Source organism: Falco peregrinus, chromosome 8 (assembly GCF_023634155.1).
Source record: "Falco peregrinus isolate bFalPer1 chromosome 8, bFalPer1.pri, whole genome shotgun sequence".
Lineage (NCBI taxonomy): Eukaryota > Metazoa > Chordata > Aves > Falconiformes > Falconidae > Falco > Falco peregrinus.
Window position 1 is genome coordinate 20,140,156 of NC_073728.1, and position 21,783 is coordinate 20,161,938.

The window sequence follows — 21,783 nt, forward strand, 5'->3', positions numbered from 1 at the left end:
AGCTGTTCTGGCCACTCATCATAGTAACCAGCTGGGCCATTTCACCTGCTGGAGCCATTAAAGAGGACTCTCTCCCCCTAGATTAATCCCCTCCGACATTAGTTTTTTGCTCTGACAACTGGAGCAGGCATTCAGAATTTGCAGGTGGCCAGTGTGACGCACATAATTGCCTACAATTTTAGGCAATGAATAAAAATGGTCTACATTACTTGTCAAAGGTTGTATATGCAGTGCCAAGTGAGATCTATGGGAAGCCTTTTAGGGTTTAAAGAACAGTTAATAGCAAAGCTGCACAGTGCTTTTTTAATCATAATGCATTTGTAATATAGCACTTTGATCTTCTCCTTGTAGGAAATGGTGTTATATTAGCCACTTTTAAACATTTATGAGTGAAATTCAGTTAGAGGAGAGTAAAAGTGATTATTCTTAGGCAGAACATGTTAGATTTCATTAAAAGTTTTAGCTTGCCCCTTCCTTGTTAAAATCTGTGGGGAGTCCTGTTCCTGGAGGGTTTCAAATCAGGATCTGAAGATTTAGAAGAGCTTTTTCTTTTTTTTTTTTTTTTTTTTCTTCACTAAAGCAACTGCAAGACTAGAAAAGGCTGTAGTAAATACTGATGTTATTTATGGTTGTTTATAAATGTACTTCAACTGCATAGCATTAAGAGCAAAAAATGTTGTGTGCTTGACGGTTTACAGAATGTTTCCTTGTATTTTAAAGATCTTAATTCTCAGTGGTGTCAATTATAGCCTAAAAATGCATTATTTAAAGCATGATGATAAATTATCTACAACAAAAAATAGGCGACTCTAAAATGTACTACTCCTAGAAGAGCAGAGTTTGACCTTTCAGACCCAAGAGCCTTTTATTAACACCTGCCTGTAAGGAGAACCGTGCCACACGCAGCTTTCGGATTCACGACCACAAAACTGATGAGGAAAGGCTTGAAGGGTTCAGTTTGTGTCACTTGCTGTTTGCCGTTTCCATTTCACAGATGATTAATCTTTCTGTGAAGAAAGGCCAGAGAAACAAAGCACATTGGGCTCTTCCTGCAGTTACTCCTTCTGAATGCACACTAGCTTGCTAACTAAAAGGCCTTTAGATTTCCTGCCGAGAGAGATGTTCTGAAAGTGAATGCAGCTGGTTGGAGGTCACCAGTGCAAGGCTCTTGCCATTGTGTAATGGAGGCTTTGGCAGGTTTCATTTTGGGGGGGAGGGAGAAGGTGTTGGCGAAAAATTAATGTGGAATAAAAAGGGCTTTGGCCATTTGAATTAATTTCTTGAAGGGTGGATCATCAATAATAGGCTCAATTTCTTTTGCTCACAATTTAAAAAAAAAAAAGATATTTGCTGTGTTTTTTCCCACCCATTCCCTTTTCTTAATGGCATGTTTATATTGTACGTGGTCTCTCCTGCTGGATGCTGAAATGTCGTGTCTTACTGAGTTTGAAAAGCAATCTAAAATGTGCTGATCTTAAGATATATTTTATGAGCTCTGCTAATTTTCATGGTGGCAAGAGATGATACTTGAGTATTGTGTATTTAACTTCCTAATTACGGGATTTGCTTTGTTTTGATAATCAGTATTGCTCCTTAGTGACTTTTAAGGAAGCAATTTCTTTTTCTGGGAGAGTAAAAATTTTTTTAAAAAAGGTATTATATAATTTTTGTTTGTATGTTTTGAATCTTAATATATACATGCCTTGTTTATGGAAGAGAATGATCTGATATCCAGCTGAGTTTTTGACTTTGTTTTTTCCTGATCTTGTGTAGGACGTAATGTGCAAAATCAAGACATGGGTAATAGATGAAAAGAAAGCTGTCCGCTTCTATCATGATTGGAATGATAAAGAGGTAGGCTATAAATTATTATCACATGAATTGACTCCTAATTTTGCTACCTGTTACTGTCTTTTTTTAAAGGTGTTTTTTTGTAAGATTTCATATTCATAGTGTATTGAATGTTAAATTTATCAGCTAATTCTGTGTTTATCAGTGATCTATATATTACACTTTAATTCTGTTGCCTTCTCAGACATGCCATCAGGAGAATGGTCATAGAATTAACTCAAGTTGGTATAACTTGTTTTTAAAATTCTCCTCCTGTATTTTCATTTCTAGATTGATGTTTTGAACAAACATTTGTTTTTTACTTCGAAACCGATGATCTACTTGGTTAACCTCTCTGAAAAAGACTACATTAGAAAGAAAAACAAGTGGTAAGTGTTTTCAGGTTAAATATCTAGATTTATGTTTCTATTTCACATTTTTCAGTGGTGAATAATTCCTTGTGCATTAAGATCACCAAGGATATTAGTTAAAGTAGAAACAAAAACTAATGTTGCACTTTGTTACTTGTTATGCCCACATTGATACGCTGCTTGAGTGCAATACATATGGCGAAAGCCTGAATGAAACTGCAGAACAGAAAAGACTGTGCTTTCCTTCCTTACATTTTTACATGAATCCATTAACTGTGAACAAAATAGATTTGATTTAGAAGCACTGATTTAAATAAACATATATTTTATCATGTTACATAATGCTGATTGAACAAGATCTTTTTCATTCCAAAGGAATGAATTGAATGCCAGAGGGCTAAACCTATGCGAGTTGCACGGAAATCTTTCAAACTGTGGCAGAATTGCACATTTTAACACTACTTTTCTGTTTGCAGTTGGGTGCCTGGCTTCCTCGCTGCTGCTTGCCCTATGCTTATGGTTTACAGGCCTGTTTTGATGGGTTTTAATGCCATGAACAGCACAGGTTTTAGTCAAGTATTCCTGACATCAATATTACGACTTAAGTGCATGATGGTTACGAAATCAATCTATCAGGCATTCAATGAACTGGATTAAGATCCAGTCCTAACATAGCAGACATATGGCGGGAATCCGCTGTTGAGAAGTACAGCTTTTAGCATGTCATTGGAAGCTCATATGGCGGGAATCCGCTGTTGAGAAGTACAGCTTTTAGCATGTCATTGGAAGCTCTAGATGGGGTAAATATTTGGTTTGAGGAGGAGGCAACAGATTAAGTAGTGTATGATGAAGAAAAGTTTATAGCAGTATATTTAGTTTAAAAAAAACACAAACCACCAAACAACAAACCTTTTCTCAGTATTCAGATCTTTAAACACTGTACTTGTGAGATACTTTGAAAATTTATAAATGTATGTTTGTGAACAAATACACACATGTAACTCAACCAAACAAATCAAAAGTATCTAAAGCGGAATATCTGAATTCTCCTAAAGTACACCCTCTGTTTCTCCCTGTACTTCATTAAGTACTTAGATGCACATGGTTTCAATTTTCCATTAAAAATTCTCATTTCCATATGATATCAAAGAGTGAGAAGGCTTTAAACTGAAAAATAAACATTCATAGACTGGAAGCCAAAACAATAATTAATGTCAGATGGTTAACTCCAATAAATCATTAGAATAAATTCTGTGAAATTACAGCAGCTAAAACTGTCCTTTTGATAGTCCAAGACATTTTGTGTTAATGTTAAAGAATAAAATTTAACCTGTTTAATAGCAAACCCTCTTGGCCAAAAACACAGACTTTGGAATAAACTTGATAACCGGTGTAATAATGTAAGCTTTTCATGTTTGCCAGATTTTATGACTGTGAATTAATTTGTTCCTTCTTTGAATGTTTTTTTGGGTATGACAATTTAAATATTAAAAGTGATTCTACCCAAGGAAGTCTTTAAAATCAGGATAGTAGTATTTGCTATGCTATTGTCAGGTGATTATTTCTTTTAAGTACAAATGTTTGGGTTTCCTGAGGTTTGCTATAACCTTATAGTATAGGCATAGAAGTTTGTGAAAATGGATGAGTTGGTTGCCCTGTCCAAAAAAGGATCCTCGCACCTGTATGATTACAGGTAGAGCTCACTGGCTCTAATTGTACAGTAAATACCATTTCCCAGACCCTAATGGTAGGCAGACTATTTAGGAGACGCCAGTCTGTGATTTAGCTGTCGCCAGTCACCCCATGTTTTTTGTGAGACTAGTTGTGATGATGACATAGTTAAACCCAATTGAAAGCAAATCTTTGTATAAATTGCAATTTTTAATTTGTAAAAAATCAGATGTTTGAGTTGAGGAGTCATATAATGAAATGGTTTAACTGTTTCTATTACTATTAATGATTTAGTTTTTAAAAACTATATCCAGATCTCATGGATGTGAGTGTAATTGTAGCTGAAAGATCAAAGCCTGGGTAGCTGAGTGATGTTCCAGAAGAGAATTTACCACATAGCCATTTTCAGTACAGTTTCTGCCTCCTGCTGTTCCTATTTTCCCTCAAGCTAGCCATTGACTACCCCCTGTGCATCCCTGCTCGTAAAAAATGATTGAGGAAGTATTTGTCATGTATTTATGAGTGGGAAACATTGTGTGATAGGGAAAGGCATCTAGTAGAACCAGAAAGATTGCCATTTTCTTTCATTCAGACACTCTGCCACAGCTTTAAATCCTCTGTTTATGCGACATAGCTTTTATATTTAAGAGCAGAATAAATGTTTTCTATGAAGGATGCTAACGGTAGGCTTTTGTCATTTATGTAGTGTAAACAGATGTAAATGATTAGAATATATTTTACTGTTAGATGCCACTTACTTTGTAATTTTTTTGTTATTATTTTGAGGGGTAGAAGTTTGTATTTGAAATGCAAGCCACATTTAGACTAGTCGTTCAACTTGAAAAAGTTTATTTCTGAGCTTAATTCATAATAATACTGTAACAAAAGTAAGGTTAATGCAGGAAACGCTCAGCAGTAAAATGTTTTCATAAGACTTTTGCAACTATAAAAGTGTTTAAAACAGCAAAGGAGTGGAGAGGCTTTTTGATTGTGGGTAGAGAGGAAAACTAAAATTGTCTTTGTTTTACTGGGTCACTCTTTCAGAATTAATGAACATTTTAATTGTTAGTTAAAACACACTTACATTTAAGTGCTAACATGTTATTTTTCAATCCAAGAAAAGAAGAAAACACTGTGAAAGATAGGACTATTGTGTGTTTGAGTAGGTGTATTGACCTTCTGAAAGATGTAAAAACTGGAATGGCTCCAAGCAGTTACTTGCTGGTTTTAACAATGTTGAATTAGTCATTCAGCTGATTTATGATTAAGACCTAGCCCCTGAAGAGAAGCTGACATGGCAGCTGTGCTAGTCGCACTTGTGTTATGATCAGATGACAGTAATCATGATGCTGTATGGGGGAATCCACTGCAACCATTCTCTACTCTACATATTGCTGTTCTCTAAATGAATACTTAAGCCCTTCTTTTAATAATTCCTAATGGTTTTTACATGGCTGTAGTACCTTAACATGGTATACATGTATTCAAGTTTTATCGTGAAAGTATTCTAAATAAGCCTAATAATTTTCTGTTAAAACTGCTTTCTGAGTCCCAGGATGTCACATAAATCCAGGACACGAGATTTATCAGCCCTTCACCTAATTAAAGGTTTACATTTTAGTCTTGCTAAAGAGGATGCATTTAGCGGGTCATAATATGGATTCCAATTATGAAATATATTGAGCTAATTAATGAGCAGATGTAGTGGACCATGTTTATCATATTGTACAGTTCAGTATTTTGGACTTAACTCTTTGCAGTGAGCACCAGGAATACTCATGTGTCAAAGTTGCGTAGACTGATCTTTTGACTTGACTTCTCAGGTCTAAACCAAGTGATTTTTCATCCTGTGCATAGACTAATTTAAGGAGTTGATTACGCTGCTGACAATTCTGTTATCTATAGCATCATAACTAAGTCATCTGAGACTTGATAAGGATATTTGAACATTTTCTCTAATATAATCCAGACTTGTTGAGCGTCCAAATGTGTGTTAATGTTATTTTCAAGGGGCTGTCTCTCAAAATGTTATGGTAGATATTCTGTTAACAAAAATAAGTTGGGTGTTCCTGGATAGGATACCTCTCTTGACTGATCTTACTCCTGTGTATTTAGAAAGGTGGCATATATGCCATAAAAATAACCTTTTCCCCATTAGTTTTTCTAGCATTTTTCATGTTCTTAAGCTAGAAGAAGCATAATTAGGTCAGATGAAAGGTCTGTCTTTTCTGGCATCATGTTTCTGACAGGCCACTAACATGTCCAGGGAAGATTACAGGACCACATTAAGTGAACAAAGTGTATGCGTCCAGCTTCTTGCAATCTATTATTGTAGAACTGACTAAGCCAGATATGATATACTTGTGGTTAATAATTTTTGACTGATTTTTATGCTGTGAATTTAGCCATTGACCTTTTGAACCTATATATACTTTTGGCATTCCAATATCCTGGAGCAGGGACTTCCACAGTTTAACTATGTGCTATATGGAGAAATACTTCCTTATGCTTGTTTTGGATCTGCCACGTCGTAATTTCATTTGATGCTCCTTAGGTCTTGTAGTATGGGAGTGAGTAATCCTTTTCTATTCATCTTTTCCATATTGTTTCAGATGTTCCAAATATTTTTTTTTTTTTAAAAAAAAGGGAGCGGGGTGGAGAAATCTGACATGAAGAAAGAAATATTGGGGTAAAGTACGAGGAAGAATCAATAGACTTGAGTATGAATTAATCTGATTCTCTCAGTCTTCACTTTATACTAGTTAGGAAAGAAAGTTATTATCTGGTTGGAAAAGGAGACTTGATGTTCTTGGTTGTATTTCTGTGGGTACATGCCCAGTGGCAGAATAGATCTAGTAAGTTAAGTGTTCACTTTCTTAGCGAAAGAACAAGGTGGTGTCATGTGCTGGTAGAGCAAGAAGATGGTGACAGAAGAAGAAATGCTATCCAGAAGGTTTTCATGGCTTCAGTACATCTGTTAAAATCAAGAAAAGAAAGCAAAACTTAAAAGAAACTCAACAGCAAAAAAACCCCTATACTCCCAAACCTCCCCTGCCACCCATAAAATAATGTCTGATTTTAGGGAAGTCCTGGAGATACTGTTTTTGTACAGGCTCTTCTTAAATTGGTTAGTAATAAATATTTGATCTCTATGTTAAAAAAAAAAAAAAAAAAAGAGTGAAAGATCGTCCTTGGCATTTTACGTGCATTTTGGTTTTGAGATTTTTCAAAATGACATCTTAAAAACCAAAAGAAGCAAAGATTAATGGAAATGGTAATATTAATGTAACACACCTTGAAGCAAAATGTGATTTAACAAGTAGTGTAAAGTTATATATAAGAATCTTAGTAAATAAATGCACAGGATGTAAAGTTAAGTGAAAGAACAGCTGTGGGCCAGCTCCATCTCTTACAGCTAGAAATATGGTGACTCAATGGAACTGTAGCATCCCACAGAAACACCATCTCTTTTCACTGTCCCAAGTTTCCAACCATTTTCAAGTGCTGTCTGAAATAGGTGAACTTCACAAATTTTGCTGAAAACCAAAAAAAAATTACCCCATTTGGACCAAATACCTAAAAGTCGTTTGCCTTCCAAAAGGAGGGATGCTGCTGTTAATGAACCTCTGCAGTGCAGAGGCAAACAGAATTACATCACTTAAAGCAAACAGTTATTTGCAAATACCAGGATATTAGTCATATAGCAAGATACCAGAGTGAGAGCAGAATGCAGTTTTCACTATCTTCAGCTTCTGAACGATATTTATTTTCTGAATTACATTAAGCAAATATTTAAATACATTATAGGTCATACAGTCATGAATGTTTAGGCAGATGAATTTTATTCTTGTAAATATATTTGAGAATGTATTTGATATAGAATTCTTTCAGTCATAATTGTAAGTTGTAATGCCATCATGGTGTTGAGATGTTTTCTTGACATAGCTGCTCAATGATTTTTAAGGCTGTTTTCTATGCTGACAGATTTGCAAAATTACATTTTAAAATATGTTGCACTTCTTATCCCTGCCTTACAACTGAAATGCTTTTAAAAAGTATTACAGAGTATTTGTATGTTCTGTGTGTAAATGGAGATTTGCATACACAAGTTGTGAATACAGCTCAACTTTGATACTCACAGGTAACAAGATCCAGAATTTGTGCTTCCTATTGCACCTTTACTGCCTGTTTGAGAGAGAGAGTACCTCACAGCTCAGGTCGTTTTAACTAGAGGATGGCATGTTTTCCATAGAACACTTACATACTGTATTAAGGGATAGTGCTGTTTGCTTAATAAACAGTTATTCTTTATTACGTCTTATACAAATTAATGAATACAAATTAATTTATCACCCATCAACCTAATGGCAGTCTCTTGTCTTCCCAGCTCATTTGCCTGACATTGCTAGTTGACTTCTTGTAGTCTTCTGGATTACCAATTCCAGTGACTTTTCATTCAGTTGTTCTATCCCAAACTTTTTTTACTCACCCTTTTCCTAGCTGATGTATTCTCCATAGGGCTTTGCCAGGTTGCCTCTCCCTCTTGTCTGATTTCATCCCATTCTTGCTGGCTTAGTTCCAGTCCAGTCCTTTGGCCTGGATGATTTCTTTCATCAGACTTCCTGCTTTGCTTTGCTTTCCTTTACCTCCCCCTCTGGAGTCCCCAGTCTGTTTGAATGTGAATGCTGGGTAACAGCAGGTGTTAGGGACATGTCTCTTAAGCATGGGGAAGATGGGTCCCTGCTCTCAGCTCCAGTGTGTAACCTCACCCCAGACACACAAACACCTTCCAGGAAAAGTCTAGCTTCATTCCAGTGCTCTGCCTACATGCAGGTGCTGTGGATTATAGAAGGAGATTAAATCACGGAGACTCTTCAGTGTTAAATTTGAGCAGTTTTTCTACAGAGGACATGAATTTCTGATTTAGACGTACTTTCGTACAAGTGCGATGGTTTATCTCTGATACCGAGTTTGCTCTGTGCCAAACGTAAACTCTTGGCTCCTAAGCGTTAGGACAGTAAAACTTCAAATAAAATGTTTCTGGGATGATTTAAAAATGAGCAGTTGTCCTGGTCTCGGCTGGGATAGAGTTGATTTTCTTCTTAGTAGCTGGTGCAGTGCTGTGTTTTGGATTTAGCATGAGAATAATGTTGGTAACACACTGATGTTTTCAGTTGTTGCTAAATAGTGTTTATACTAAATCAAGCACCTTTCAGTTTGTCAGGCCCTGCCAGCAAGAGGGCTGGAGTGGCACAAGAAATTGGGAGGGGACACAACCAGGACAGGTGACCTGAACTGGCCAAAGTGATATTCCATACCATGGAATGAGATGCTGAGGATAGAAACAGGGGTGGGGGGTTCAGCCAGGGCCGGCTGATCCCTGCTCAGGGACTGGCTGGGCATCGGTCAGCAGGTGGTGAACAATTGTATTGTGCATCACTTGGTGTTTTTTCTTTTTTCCTTTAGATTTTATTCCTCTCTCTCTTCTTCTCATTACAATTGTTGTTGTTGTTATTACTGTTATCATACAAGATTATATTTTATTTTAATTATTAAGTTCTTACCTCAACCCATGAGTTTTACCTTTTTCCCGAATCTCTTCCCTATCCCTTGGGGGGAGCCTGGGGGAGTAAGTGAGCGGCTGCATGGTACTTGGTTGCTGGCTGGGGTTGAGCCACAACAGCAATGCTGTATGGTGAAGCTATTTTAAAAAATTTCAGTCCACCTGGTTACAACATGGCACTTATAGCTAAAGTGTAGGTTGCCAAGTCAGGAAATAAAGCCTCAGTAATTTACTTAGGCTATATTGAGCCTTGAAACTGGTAATAAGAGGAGGTGGTAATGGAGGGCAACCTCTTGGTTGTTGGGAAACCTGTCCTGGGCAGATAAAGGTAGCTTCAAGCTGTTCTTGCAACTCCTGAAAGGCTGCAGGCTTAGAGAACAGGGTAACCAGGGTAATGCAGACCAATTTCTGCAGTGTTATAAGTGATACATGATGATGGCCCAGCACACAACACCCAAACACCAGCCCAACACAGCTGTACTCCAGTGAGCCTCTTGTATTTTCTGAAAGCATCCGTGTGCATCAAGCTGATTATACTATCAGAGTAATGCCAAGGAGCTATGTGTTTTAAGGCTTCATATCACTAAGGCTGTGCTAAGTGAAAGCAGCTATAGGTAACTTTTCAACTTCATTGCTGTGTGTATGATCCCTGTCTTACCAGCTGCATGTCATACCAAACCTCCTTTTGAACAATTCAGCTTTGCTTCCCGTCTTCTGTTCATTCTTTTCTTCTCTCTCCAGATGCTCTTCTGAGTGTTGGTTTTTTGGTTTGTTTGTTGTTGTTTTTCCCCCATCATCACCATAATTTCTGAGCTGTTTGTACACAGTTTTGTGGGTGCAGTTAAATGTTGAACAACGCAGCTTTGAGTTTGGATGCTTCACTGATTTTGTAGTCGGGTTGTGTAATCTTAGGAATTGCTACCTGCTAACAATACTTTTTTAAAAATCTGCCGTGACAGTTTGGAGAATCAAGTAATTTGTGTGATATTTTATTCAAACACTTGGATTTTCATAGGCAAAAATCTGAAGCAATAGATGCTAGCTTTCAACAAGCAAAAACTTAACAACTTAGAAAGTTATCCAAACTTGTGCAGGGTAAGAAGGGGTTTCTTTATTCAGGATATACTGTATGAACACTTTAGAAACTGTTTCTTCCTGATCTTCATTGGAAGTGGGACTTTTCAAAAAATGATTTTGTTACATTTATAAACACGTGCTGTTTAAGATAGGACTCGGAGAGAAAATAATGGGGCACTAGTTTTCAAGTAAATTTATTATTTTGCTTAATTCAGTGTATAAATAACATAAGCAGTGAAGAGAGGGACTTGCACAGAAAAATGTTGTCGAAGACAGTGATGTAAACTTTGTTGCAAAATCATTGCAATGTGACATGTTCCTGACTCTGGATGCAACTTCAGTCTGTTCAAAACTGAAGAATGCTTAAACTGCCCAGAAACAAACCTGAGATGCAGTGATATGTCTGAGAATAGATTTTGCTACTGTGGAGTTGATATGGAAAGAGCAGAGACTAATAAATTAACTGCTCTTTGTTTCCAGTATGTGTGTAAAAGCTTACTCCAGTTTTCTGCTAGTTAGTTTCCACTGTTTGGGAAGCTTGCTTTATGCTTCAGTTTTCCTTACCGCTTCCCTAAAAATGTTGGTGCTAGTGAAATCATAGACAAAATGTTTTTGGGAAATATTCTCTACTTTAAAATCAAGTTACCCAATAAAAATGTTGATACTGTCTAGCAGTTGTATGTTTTTCTGGAATTGTATCAGTGGTTATCTCGTGAATGATGTCTGCAAAGAAATAATGTGTTCTGTCAGTCCTTTTTTTCAAAGGCTTTCCAAATGTGCTTGGAGTGATGTATGTGTATACTGTATGTAGTTGTGGTCCTTCACTGCCTGCTACTGTCACAGACTTAGCTGGGTAAGCAATGTACTGCTTGCTTGCCTGAATGCAGATTTTTAGGTTTTTGAATCAATTCTTCTTTAGAACGCTTCCCTGTTATTTATTGTAGGTTAGAGCACAGCTTTTGAGAATGTGTAAAATATTAGTTTTACTGGCAGCTAAATGAGTTTGGGAATTTTCAGTAGCTTGATATCTTTTTTTGATACTCTAAAGAGAGATTTTTAGCTTCAGAGTGTCTCATCTGGCTTTTTGTGGCTAATGTTTTTAGATTCAGTCTAGCTTTTATTTAGGAGAACAGACATCTGTCTTCCATAGTACTCCAAGCCAGTGGAATCTTAAAACGCTGAAATGGAAAAAGCAAAGGAGAAACAGTATTTTTCTCACTTGCCTTTGTACCAGAATGGAAGAAAGGGGAAGGGTAAGCAGCCTAAGAACCCAGCTTTTATATTGAGGACCAGATTCTGTAATTTACAGTGTCTTCCAGGCCAGGGTTGTTAGTCTGCACGTCCTCAATGCAACCCATCAACAGGTCTTCAAGGATTTTTGAGGCAACCAGGGTACTAACCACTCTATCAGTGCTGTCATCTCTCAATAATATCGTTACCTCAGATGCAGTCCGACTTCCAATGGTAAATAGTTCGGTAGTGATTTCACTCTTACTAATTTTAGAGTAAAGCAGTTTGGCTGTGCATATATGCCTGTAGATGTTTGTGTCAAAATCCCTTTCACATTTCATGTTCCTGATGAGAAACATCATTACTGAGGTAGAAGTAAAACACTTCTTGTTTCCATATTCTTTTGTGTCATGCACATACAAGCACAGCCACCTTTGCTGCAGTGATTTTTGCATGTAGCAATATTGATGAGAGAAGGAGAAGGAAGGTAAAACAGTCTACTCAAATTTCTCAGGGGTAAAGATTATTCTTTGATTGAAAGTGAGTGTCCAAACCTACTTGGAGAAGATGAGCTTGGTTCTGCTGCATTTTTCTGTTTATTGTTGACTTATAAAAATATTTTATGTCTCCTTTGTGATGCAAGTTACAAAAGCCCAGTTACACTTCTTTTGTTGCAGTTAAAATGCTATCTGCTAATATGCTGTAGCTGAATCAAGTTAACTTTTTCTACTTATTTGAACTTCACAAGAATTTTGACAGGGAAAGACAGGTAGAGAGTGCTCTACATATGCCATGGTTTAGTTAATGAGCTCAAAGAATAACTTGAATATTTCCCATTAACAAGCAGGTTTTATCCTAGAAAGCAGGATTTATATTTTTTTAAATAAAGAAGGGTTTTGCCCTTATTTGCTTTAAAATCAGCTAATAGAGAATTATGCAAGAGGTTATTATTCTTGATTCTTGTTGTTTAGTCTTAATTATTGTATATTAATTTAGTTGTTATTAATTATTATTATTAATGTGTTGAGCCCTGTGACTTTCAGAATGAATGAGCATTGTTAGCCTATCTTTGTCAACTAGACAACACAGAAACAGAAGTAGTGCATAGTTCATAAAGCAAATAAATTACTCTTTCAAAACGAGGGGAAAATAGATGCTGTGGGTAGAGTCCCCGGCTTTTAGTGTGTGTTGGGTCATTATTATTGTATCTGACATGGTGTTTAAAAATCAGCAGCTGTTACTATGTGGGTCCTATTGAGAATCTGGAAGATGGAGAGGAAGGCTGTTGAATGGCAGTAGAGATGGGTGGCTGTGATCTCACTTAGTGTGGTGGGAGCTGCAGGTAGCTCCTTCTCTGTGTTAGGATCTAGTACCTCCTTGCTGCATGTAACCTGTGGTTTTTGAGAGGAAAAACAGGTTTTTGTTCTGATGGTAGACACATCAACAGTTGTAATAACTGGCAGGTGAGCTTTCATTTTAGAATTTTTTTTAAGCCAAAAAACCTTCTAAAAATCTGTCTTCATTTTCTGAAAATACAAGACAATTACTTGTGTTACTTTTTCAAAAACATCTGTATGGGGAAATTTTGATGGAGCATTGAAATCAGTATCACTATAATAGTATCTCTTAAACAATGTCCAAATTAATAAGTAACTTACGCTAATACTGACTGGCAGATTATGAAAGGAATCTGATTCACAAACAAGTACATGTACTTACCTCTAAAGTTCTACTTACTGAATTTCTCTGTCCGGACCATGTCTTGAATCATTTCTTGCTATCACATGCTACAGAGTTCTGTTAATCTAAGTTCTCGTAGTTGAAGTTAATTTTATTTCACCTACTATTCTTTATTTCACTGCAGTTGATATTTGGGATATTTATGGAGTCTGGGAACAATACTCATCTTAAAATTGTTCTTCATGAATAGTCCTGCAGCATGTGTTCTCTGAGGGAATATTGTATGGACTGTTCCGTTTCCTACAAATAGGGGCTAAATGGGAATATCAGCCAATGAAAAATAATTTATTATAAATAGGAAAATGATGTTTAAGAATTAAGATTCCTTTATACAATTGGAAATATTGTGTGACTTTGGCAGGCATTTTTCAAGTTTACTTTTGCTTTGAGGTAAATTCTTTGTTTCACAATTTACAGACAAATTTTTCATTGATAATTATATTGAAAATCTGTTGCATTTTATTTATTTTAATGTTATGGTTATTTACAGCTCAATTTTAAGTATTGAGTATATGGAAATCTATTTTCATTTAACTGCTTGTTTTTCCCAAGAAAGATTACTCACCTTCTCAAGTTTTGGCAGAGTGTTTTATTTTTCAACTTGAGTTTCTTCTAATGACTAATATTAATGCCAGATGTTCAAATGCTGATAGTCAGTAGTTTTACAATTAATAGAACTATGTGTCTTTGTTTTGAAAGAAGGAATAGATGCTTCTTCATGTTTAAATTGCAGAGGAAAGTTCATAGGTTATGTATGTTTCATGGAAGAACTGTCAAACAAGACATTTGGTATGGGTATCTTATTATCCTTTATTACAATGTTTGACTTTAATTATTGTTAATTTGGGGAGAAGTTAAGTAAAATAATGTTTTGGATTTCCGGTGCTCTGGCAATAGTTTCTAAAGCCTGAAGAGATGTTTAGAAGATAAATATTTGAAAGTGAGTAATTACATGTGCTAGTTTTGTACTTCATGGAATTGAACAATGAAAATGCGTTTATCAGTTTCACTGTATATCAGTTTCACTCTTTTTCTCATGCACTGGCACAGTATTACACTTCTGAAGTGAAAATATATTTAAATCTAAACAAATGGTTTTTATTTAAAAAAAAAAAAAAACTTACACCTAATACATCGAGAACCTGCACAATGTGGTCTATCTAAAACATGTGATGGTTCTTCCAGCTTGTTTTATTTCAGAGGCTCATTAAATCCATACCTATTTTTATTTAATAAAATCTTTATGTCCCGGGATACTCAAATTAATGAAGTGTGCGTATGTGTGCATGCATGTTCAGTTTCCCATAGTATTTAAAAAAATATTATTATTATTTAAAAATAACTTTATGGAGGCTAAATGTTTGTCTTTGGCTCCCTCTATCTGCCTGTCTCTACTTGTCTTTATGAATTAATGCTTTTTTATAACTTGGTCCATCAGATAGGTTGGAATCGGCAGATAAGATGTCTGCAAGTAAATAAATAAATAAAAATGTGGTGAAGAGACATGGAGAACTAGTAAGGAATTCAGTTATTCAAGCTTAAAAGACAAGGTTAATGACTTTGTGCTTAGACAGTATATTTTTCCATTCTGGTCAAAGGCTGTTTTCTGTGTGAGGTTTTCCATAAAGATACAGCAGCGTGCTTGAAGTATATTAAACAGAAACATGGTTTTAGTTGCCTGTCTTGCAGTATTGTGTGGTTGTGTGATAGCCTTTTGTTTCTGATTTCTAGTTATATTAGTATCGTATTGACATAGAACGTAACTAGATTGTTCTATTAGTGATTTCTGACAAACAGATACGCTAAAGCTGTTTCTGACAGAAGATACAAAGTTTTGACAAACATGCATGGCACAGCAAGTGTCCAATTCTAAAGAGCAAAATAAATGCAAACCACCATTACGGGGAACACAAACAGCCTGAAAGCAAGTGATCAGTAAGCAAATAATTGTTGAACTGTTATGAATGGAATAGGATGTTGAAATAGGGCATGATTGGCTGATGTTACATATGTCCTTGATTACCTTCCTTGTGCTTTTATCCTAATAAGTGACATTCTTTGTATTCCCTTGGATGGCTAGACAGTCTGACACTGAAGAAGAATAAATATTGCATGTGGTACACATTAAGCTGTCATCTGGGACAGCATTTATAAAAAGTAACTAGAAAAATTCATAAGAAATTCTGCAGTGCTACAGTTTCCTGGCTCCAGTCATAATTGTCAAAGTTCTTGACACATTCAGGTCTTCTGAAATGATTTAGGTTTACAGTTACTTGGTGTATGAATAATTATTAAGGATTCATTTTCTCTGATGATGCAGACTGTTAATGTTAGTTCTCAAAATGTTGCATTTTCATTAAAGGCTATGTAGTAATAAAAAAATATATATATATACAAGTGTGGTGTATATAGCTAGTCCTCTTGCAGAGGTCAGAACCAGGAGATGGGTATGTATAAAATAAAAGTAACTGACAAAATGAAAAAGCTCTTTTTCAAATGCTGTCTTTAAATCTTGGTGGAAAAGCCATAATGAGCACGCGTTGTAACTATTTTTCTACTTTGGAAATAGACCTAATTTTTGTGTAAAATACCAGTCTTCTGTTTTTCTTCACTGACTTAAAATTAAGACTCAAAAGCAACATAGCAGGATATCATCATCTCTGCAAGGGCAATGGAGAAAAACCATTTTCAACTATCTTAAGTTGATGAGTTAGTGTTTGAATGTAATTATTCTAATCTTTAATTTTGAGAAGAGGGAAGTGTAGTAGTTACATTCCTTGTACTCTTTAAGTCTCTAAATTTCTTGTGACAATTTGTATGTTGACCAAGAAATATTCAGTGGCTCCGTTGTCTTTCCATGTATTTGTCCATTGCCTAACATAATACCATGGTACTCTCTGGAGTTTGATACAAAATTTCACTATAAATATTTTAAAGGATTTTTACAGCTCTATCACTGACCTTGCCAGTGGAACATTCTTGGTTTGTACTGTATTCATGATATAATCTGGTTTTGCTACATATGAAAATGCAGCCTTCTTCCAATTGTGGGTACATGTCTCTCCATTTGTGTCAGTATTGTCTAACTCATGTGATCTTTTTTTATTATTTTACTGGATTAAGAATACCCTGTAAGGAAAAATAGCCTGTTACCACCTCATCAAGTTACTTAAGGACTAACACGATTTTATAGGTGACATTGTGCTTATTCTCATCCTTCTTCCAAGTAGGCTATAACTTATGAGACCTCATTGTGAATGGCTTGGAATGGGAAAATAGAGCCATTGGCTCTTTCATAAATTTGCATTTAATGTTAATTGGAAAGCCCTAAAATAGTTCTTCAAACAGGGTTGGAAAAAATGTGTATTCATGGGAATACATAAAGCTGAAACACCTGTTTAGGTTGAAGAAAGTTTTCTCCCAAGTGTAACACTGCTCAAATGTTACAGGTAACTGTTAACTCTGTAGACCACTGCAGAGCACAAAATATTTGCCCAACTGGTAAATTGAACTGTAAGTCCCACTGTGGGAAATTGCTTTGCTGTGCTCCAAACAGCAGTTATCTTAGTAATTGTAGCTGAATTCTTTTGTAGCTAATAGACAGTTGATGTCCTTCTTACCATGACAGAATTATTTTATTGCAATATTATTAATTGTAAAAATTTCAGGTAAGACGTGTTCATGTAGTTTAAGATGGGCTGCGTATGATTTTTAATTGGTGCTCTGAGAGCACTGGTTTTTTGGTTGAGAATGTGCATAACCTCGCATTTCACATTCTAAACCAGCGCTCACAACAAGGAGCTTATCAGAGCAAATTGTCTAGTCCATCCCCTTCCTCACTCAAAACCTAATGACCCTTTATCATCATGGTTTAGATTGCTGGACACAGATGTGAGAAAATACAAGTAATCTACAGGTAACTACAGTAGCTGCACTGATGTTCTCAGAGAACTGACTGCTGGGAAGATAAAAAGCTTCCCACAGAGCCTGTGACTTTCCAGCAGCAAAGCACATCATGAGCTCATACATGAAGTTTTATTTGCTGAAGATTCACAATAAGATGCATTAGGACATTCAGCAGGGTCCCTTCTTAGATGAGCACAAGAATTCAGTGAGGTTGTTAGTTGATGCACTAGTGCATGGCTTCACACTAAAACTAGAAAGTCCAACAATACCAATAATGTTTCTTTTTGAGAACATCACAAACTGCAGCTGTAATATGATATTGATGTTAACATACTTTGTTCCTTGATAGTAAATGATGTAATATCATTGAACTTTTTTTTTCTTGTTAAGGAAAGTATTCAGGCAGGAAGTAAATGTTCTTTAGGAAAAAGGCTGCTGGCCGTAGAAGTACAGAGTTAGCAGTACATACTAGATATGAAGGTCGAAGTTAAGTCTTATATGAAAAGACTTGTGTATGATTAATTACCATCTTTTTCTCAGCATTTTTTGTTGTAATCATGAAGCAGATATAAAAATCTCTGTGTATGTGGTCGGATACTTTGCCAAGAAATGGGAAGGAAGTAAAATATTTTTTGGATAAATTTCGTGTACCGTAAGGTTAAGAAGTTCATGATCTAGTTTACTATTTTTTAAAATGTTTTTTGTAATTCAAGAGGCTGCTATAATACAGTTTTTATTTTTAGTGATTCAGTAAGGTTGAAATGTATCTGTTAAACCAGATGGGAATGATCAATGTGAATCAGTCTGTCTGCACTTTCATTCTCTTCTAAAGTAACTTAAGTATAAACACAGTTACTTGCATAGAAAAATGAATTTGGATGCTGAAATACTTCCCCTCCCCCCTTCTTGTTTTTAATCATCTATAAGATTTGGGTTTGTGAGGAGGGGGAGGTAAGATTGTGTGAGAGGTACAGCTCCTCCAAAAATTAGGATCCACAGAGAGTGTTATTAATTATTAAGCAGGCAATAAGCATTACAGTAGTGGTCTTTACAGAAAACGCTAATCCTGCAAAAAGCCTAAAATCGAAGCCAAATAAAAACTGAGCAGTCTCCTCCCACCCAGAAAGAAACAAAAAAATAAATCCCAGAAACAACATCTTCCTTCCTCTGGTAGGGCAAATGAGACAAACTTAGGTCTATTTTTAAAATTTCAGTCCTTCCACCCTCTTCGATCATCAAGGCTTCTGTGTTCTGTTACTGATCTTGGGGAGTTGCTCCGTTGGGTTTCGGTGCTGCTGGTGGTGGCAAACCTTTTGAGCAAGAGCGGGCAGAGCTGGCTGTAAGGCTGTGCTCTCAAGCTGAGCCAGTGACCATAGCAGCAGTCTCCGTAATTTTCTGTTTTATCATTGATCTTCCATGAGAGGAAACCACAAGGCACTGAAGATGATGTACTGTTTGCTCTTCATCATTGCTACTTGCCTCTGTTTCACTTTTTTGTGCCTGTTTTCCAGCTTATGCCAACCTAAATGGTAACAAGCAGAACTCCGTATTGCAGAGCCCAACGTGTCCTTCCTAAGAAATTATTTTCAGTGATTACACATACCTTTTGGTTCATGGTACAGACATGCAGAAATATTTTCTCTTTTTCTCTAGCAAAGAGGAGCTACAAAGAAAGAGATACATGTCCTCTTGTTCTATTTTGTCTTTTGATTGAGGAAGACAAAAGAAGTAAAGGGGTATGTATTTAAGATTGATTTCCCCCACTTTTTTAAATCTTGAGATTAATTATAGTTAAATCCATGTACAAATTGCCGAAAACACTTGAGATACCCTTTTTATGATATATACTGTGCTTCCTAGTCTGTAGTGGCTTTAATTCTCAACTACAGTAGGTGTATGGAAAACAGAAAAAACGCTGGCTGTTACAAAGTTTTGTTTGAGCTTTTTAAACTGAGTGATTAGCAGAAATAATGACCCTGTCAGCCTTAATCACATTAAAATGTGGTTAACATCATTTAATTTTTTCCACTTAATATGCGAAAATTTCCAGTAGATTTGCAGTGAAGGCCATTGAAATTCCATTAGAACAAGAATAAAAATTTCAGGCATCATTTATTCAGAGAGGGAATAAAGGTCTCGACTGAAAACTGCTGAATCTTTCTATTAGGGAAACTATGAATCATTGCATTGAGCAGTACCTTCAGCTTCTATAGTACTGAGTCTGGGTTGCTTCTGAATGAATGGAATGCGTTTGTAGTGTGGTGCTTTTCTGAAAATTGCAGCATATAAGTTGTGCAGAAATTCAGTAAATGCTTTCTCTGTAAAGGACTATTACATAGTATTTTATAACTGCTGCAGAGCTGGAGAAATACTTCTGTTTTAGGCATCTCATCACTGTCAAGTTCCATACTTTGGATTATTTTCATTAAAACATTAAAAAAAGGTATCCTTTTTCTGATTGATATGTGATGTATAGTTGTGGTTTGTTTGTGGTAAATAGCAAAATTGAGGACATGTGCAGCTATGACTAGAATATTAAGTAATATTAAGTCCCCTGCGCTCTTGGCATTTCTTGCCACGTGCTCCACAGATAAGTACCAAAAGTACAGCATACACACAGTAACTCTTTTTCTAAGAGAAAGTTCTCTTTCTAGGAAAGACGCAATGTTTGTTAGCTTTGCCATGTTTCAGTCTGCTCTGTTTAAGTTCCCATTTTTTGTCCTTTGGCTGGGTAAAGAGATTTCATCTGATAAGCGGAGGCACTAGAAGTACAACTGTATGTTCTGTGCTTTTCTAGACTCTACCGAAGAACTTTTATTGAATATTTCTTTTAAAAAAATATTACTGTATGTATCTGGTAAGGTACGATACCTTTATTGAATTGGTTTTGCGTATCTGGCACTCAAGTAACTATAAAGTGGATTAGGGTTGGTTTGTTTCTTTCTTTTTTAAATTAGTATTTTGTTCCTGAGTCTAGTTTATTTCAGCCTATTATGTCATTACTTTGTCCTCTGGTGAGAAAAATCATTAAAAAGGCATTGGATTTATGCAGAACAAATTTTAAAATTTCAGTATTTGTATGATTTATTTTTTAAACAGAATGTAAGAAATTACAGTGGTAAATACTTAATGCTAAATACTGAGAGATACACAGCGGCTAAGGATCTTTCTTTGAAATAGCTGTTTTACTAAACTGAAGAATTGAGCAGACCTAACAGGAGTTTGGAAGTGCCTCTGATCCAAATGTACCTCCGTATGTTGAAAAACAAAGACTAAGTAGGAGGTGGGTCCCTGGCCAGGACCAGAACTGTTAAACCCACAAATAAGATAAAAGGAAGTAGGAGTGTGGGAGTGACCAAAAGCCAGGGTGAAAGGGTGGTGCAGATTGAATGAAGAGGTGATAAATTCTCTTAAGGTAAGAGGGAGTCGCATTTGGAAGCTTCTTACTGAAGAGCTGTTTGGACCAGGATGGAAAGCTTTGAAGACTGGAGGATGACGCTGGGAAAAGAAACCAGACTGAGCAACAGCATGCAAAGAACTGTCCGATGGGATGGGGAAAGTGGCCATATTTTAGGAGGAAGGATCAGTAGAGACTGCACTCGCTAGATTTTTCTCCTTACAAAGCACAGCATGAGATTCAGAGGTACTGTGTGGTTTTGTTTCTCTGCTCTTGGCAAGTGTCTGTGAGCTCTCACAGCAGAACGCCTTACTGCTTCCTAGCTTCTAGTCTGTTGAGGGGCAAATACTCACTAGCTCCATTAGCTCGAAGATTGGTTTGTGTAATGGGTTTGTAACAGGTACATTCAGTTTAGAATTTAAAATGTTTATTGGTTGCCTTTTTAGAAATTGAAATCATGTACAGCTATGTTAAGTGTCTTAATGTTGTAATGGGAAACACTTTGAAGTCATAAAATGTTGGAATGAAGCTTACCAATGCATTTCAGAATCCGTGTCCTGCCCCAAAAGGTGGTCTGCTCATGGCTGCACCAAACGGCTCCCTTTCCTTTACAGTCAGGCTTGTCTTGCTCCATGCAAAGGACAAGCTTGCTCTTGAGGATGCGGTTGGGTTGGGTAGGACAGGAGACTTCTGATGATGGGATTCCCATCCTCTGAAGCAAAACTTGATACTGATATCAAACTGGAAGATGTCAAGGGATGGCTTTATCTTAAAGGCATTTTACATGCCTGGAGATTTGGTGATGGAGGACTGGATCTTACTTCTCTCTTTGATTTCTGTTTGTGTTGCCAAGTAAGAAAATCCCATTAAAATCTTCACATGTTTTTGAATAACCATGTTCTTGATTTTCTTCATTTGACATCTTCATTAGGATAATGAAGCCCAGGGTTCTTATTAGTGCTATTTTAAAAATGTGTACCTTTCCCAAATTTTGAAAT

The 21,783-nt window shown here is 36.2% G+C and overlaps 1 protein-coding gene across 2 annotated transcripts in view; it reads left to right on the forward strand.

Annotated features, from left to right (window-relative positions):
- OLA1 (Obg like ATPase 1) overlaps nucleotides 1–21,783 on the forward strand; it is a 103,739-nt gene that overhangs the window by 60,714 nt on the left and 21,242 nt on the right. For both annotated transcript variants that reach the window (XM_055812067.1, XM_055812068.1), the window contains 2 exons: nucleotides 1,774–1,854; nucleotides 2,122–2,219. In XM_055812067.1, coding sequence (XP_055668042.1) covers nucleotides 1,774–1,854; nucleotides 2,122–2,219 — 179 coding nt within the window. The remainder of the gene's footprint in view (nucleotides 1–1,773; nucleotides 1,855–2,121; nucleotides 2,220–21,783) is intronic.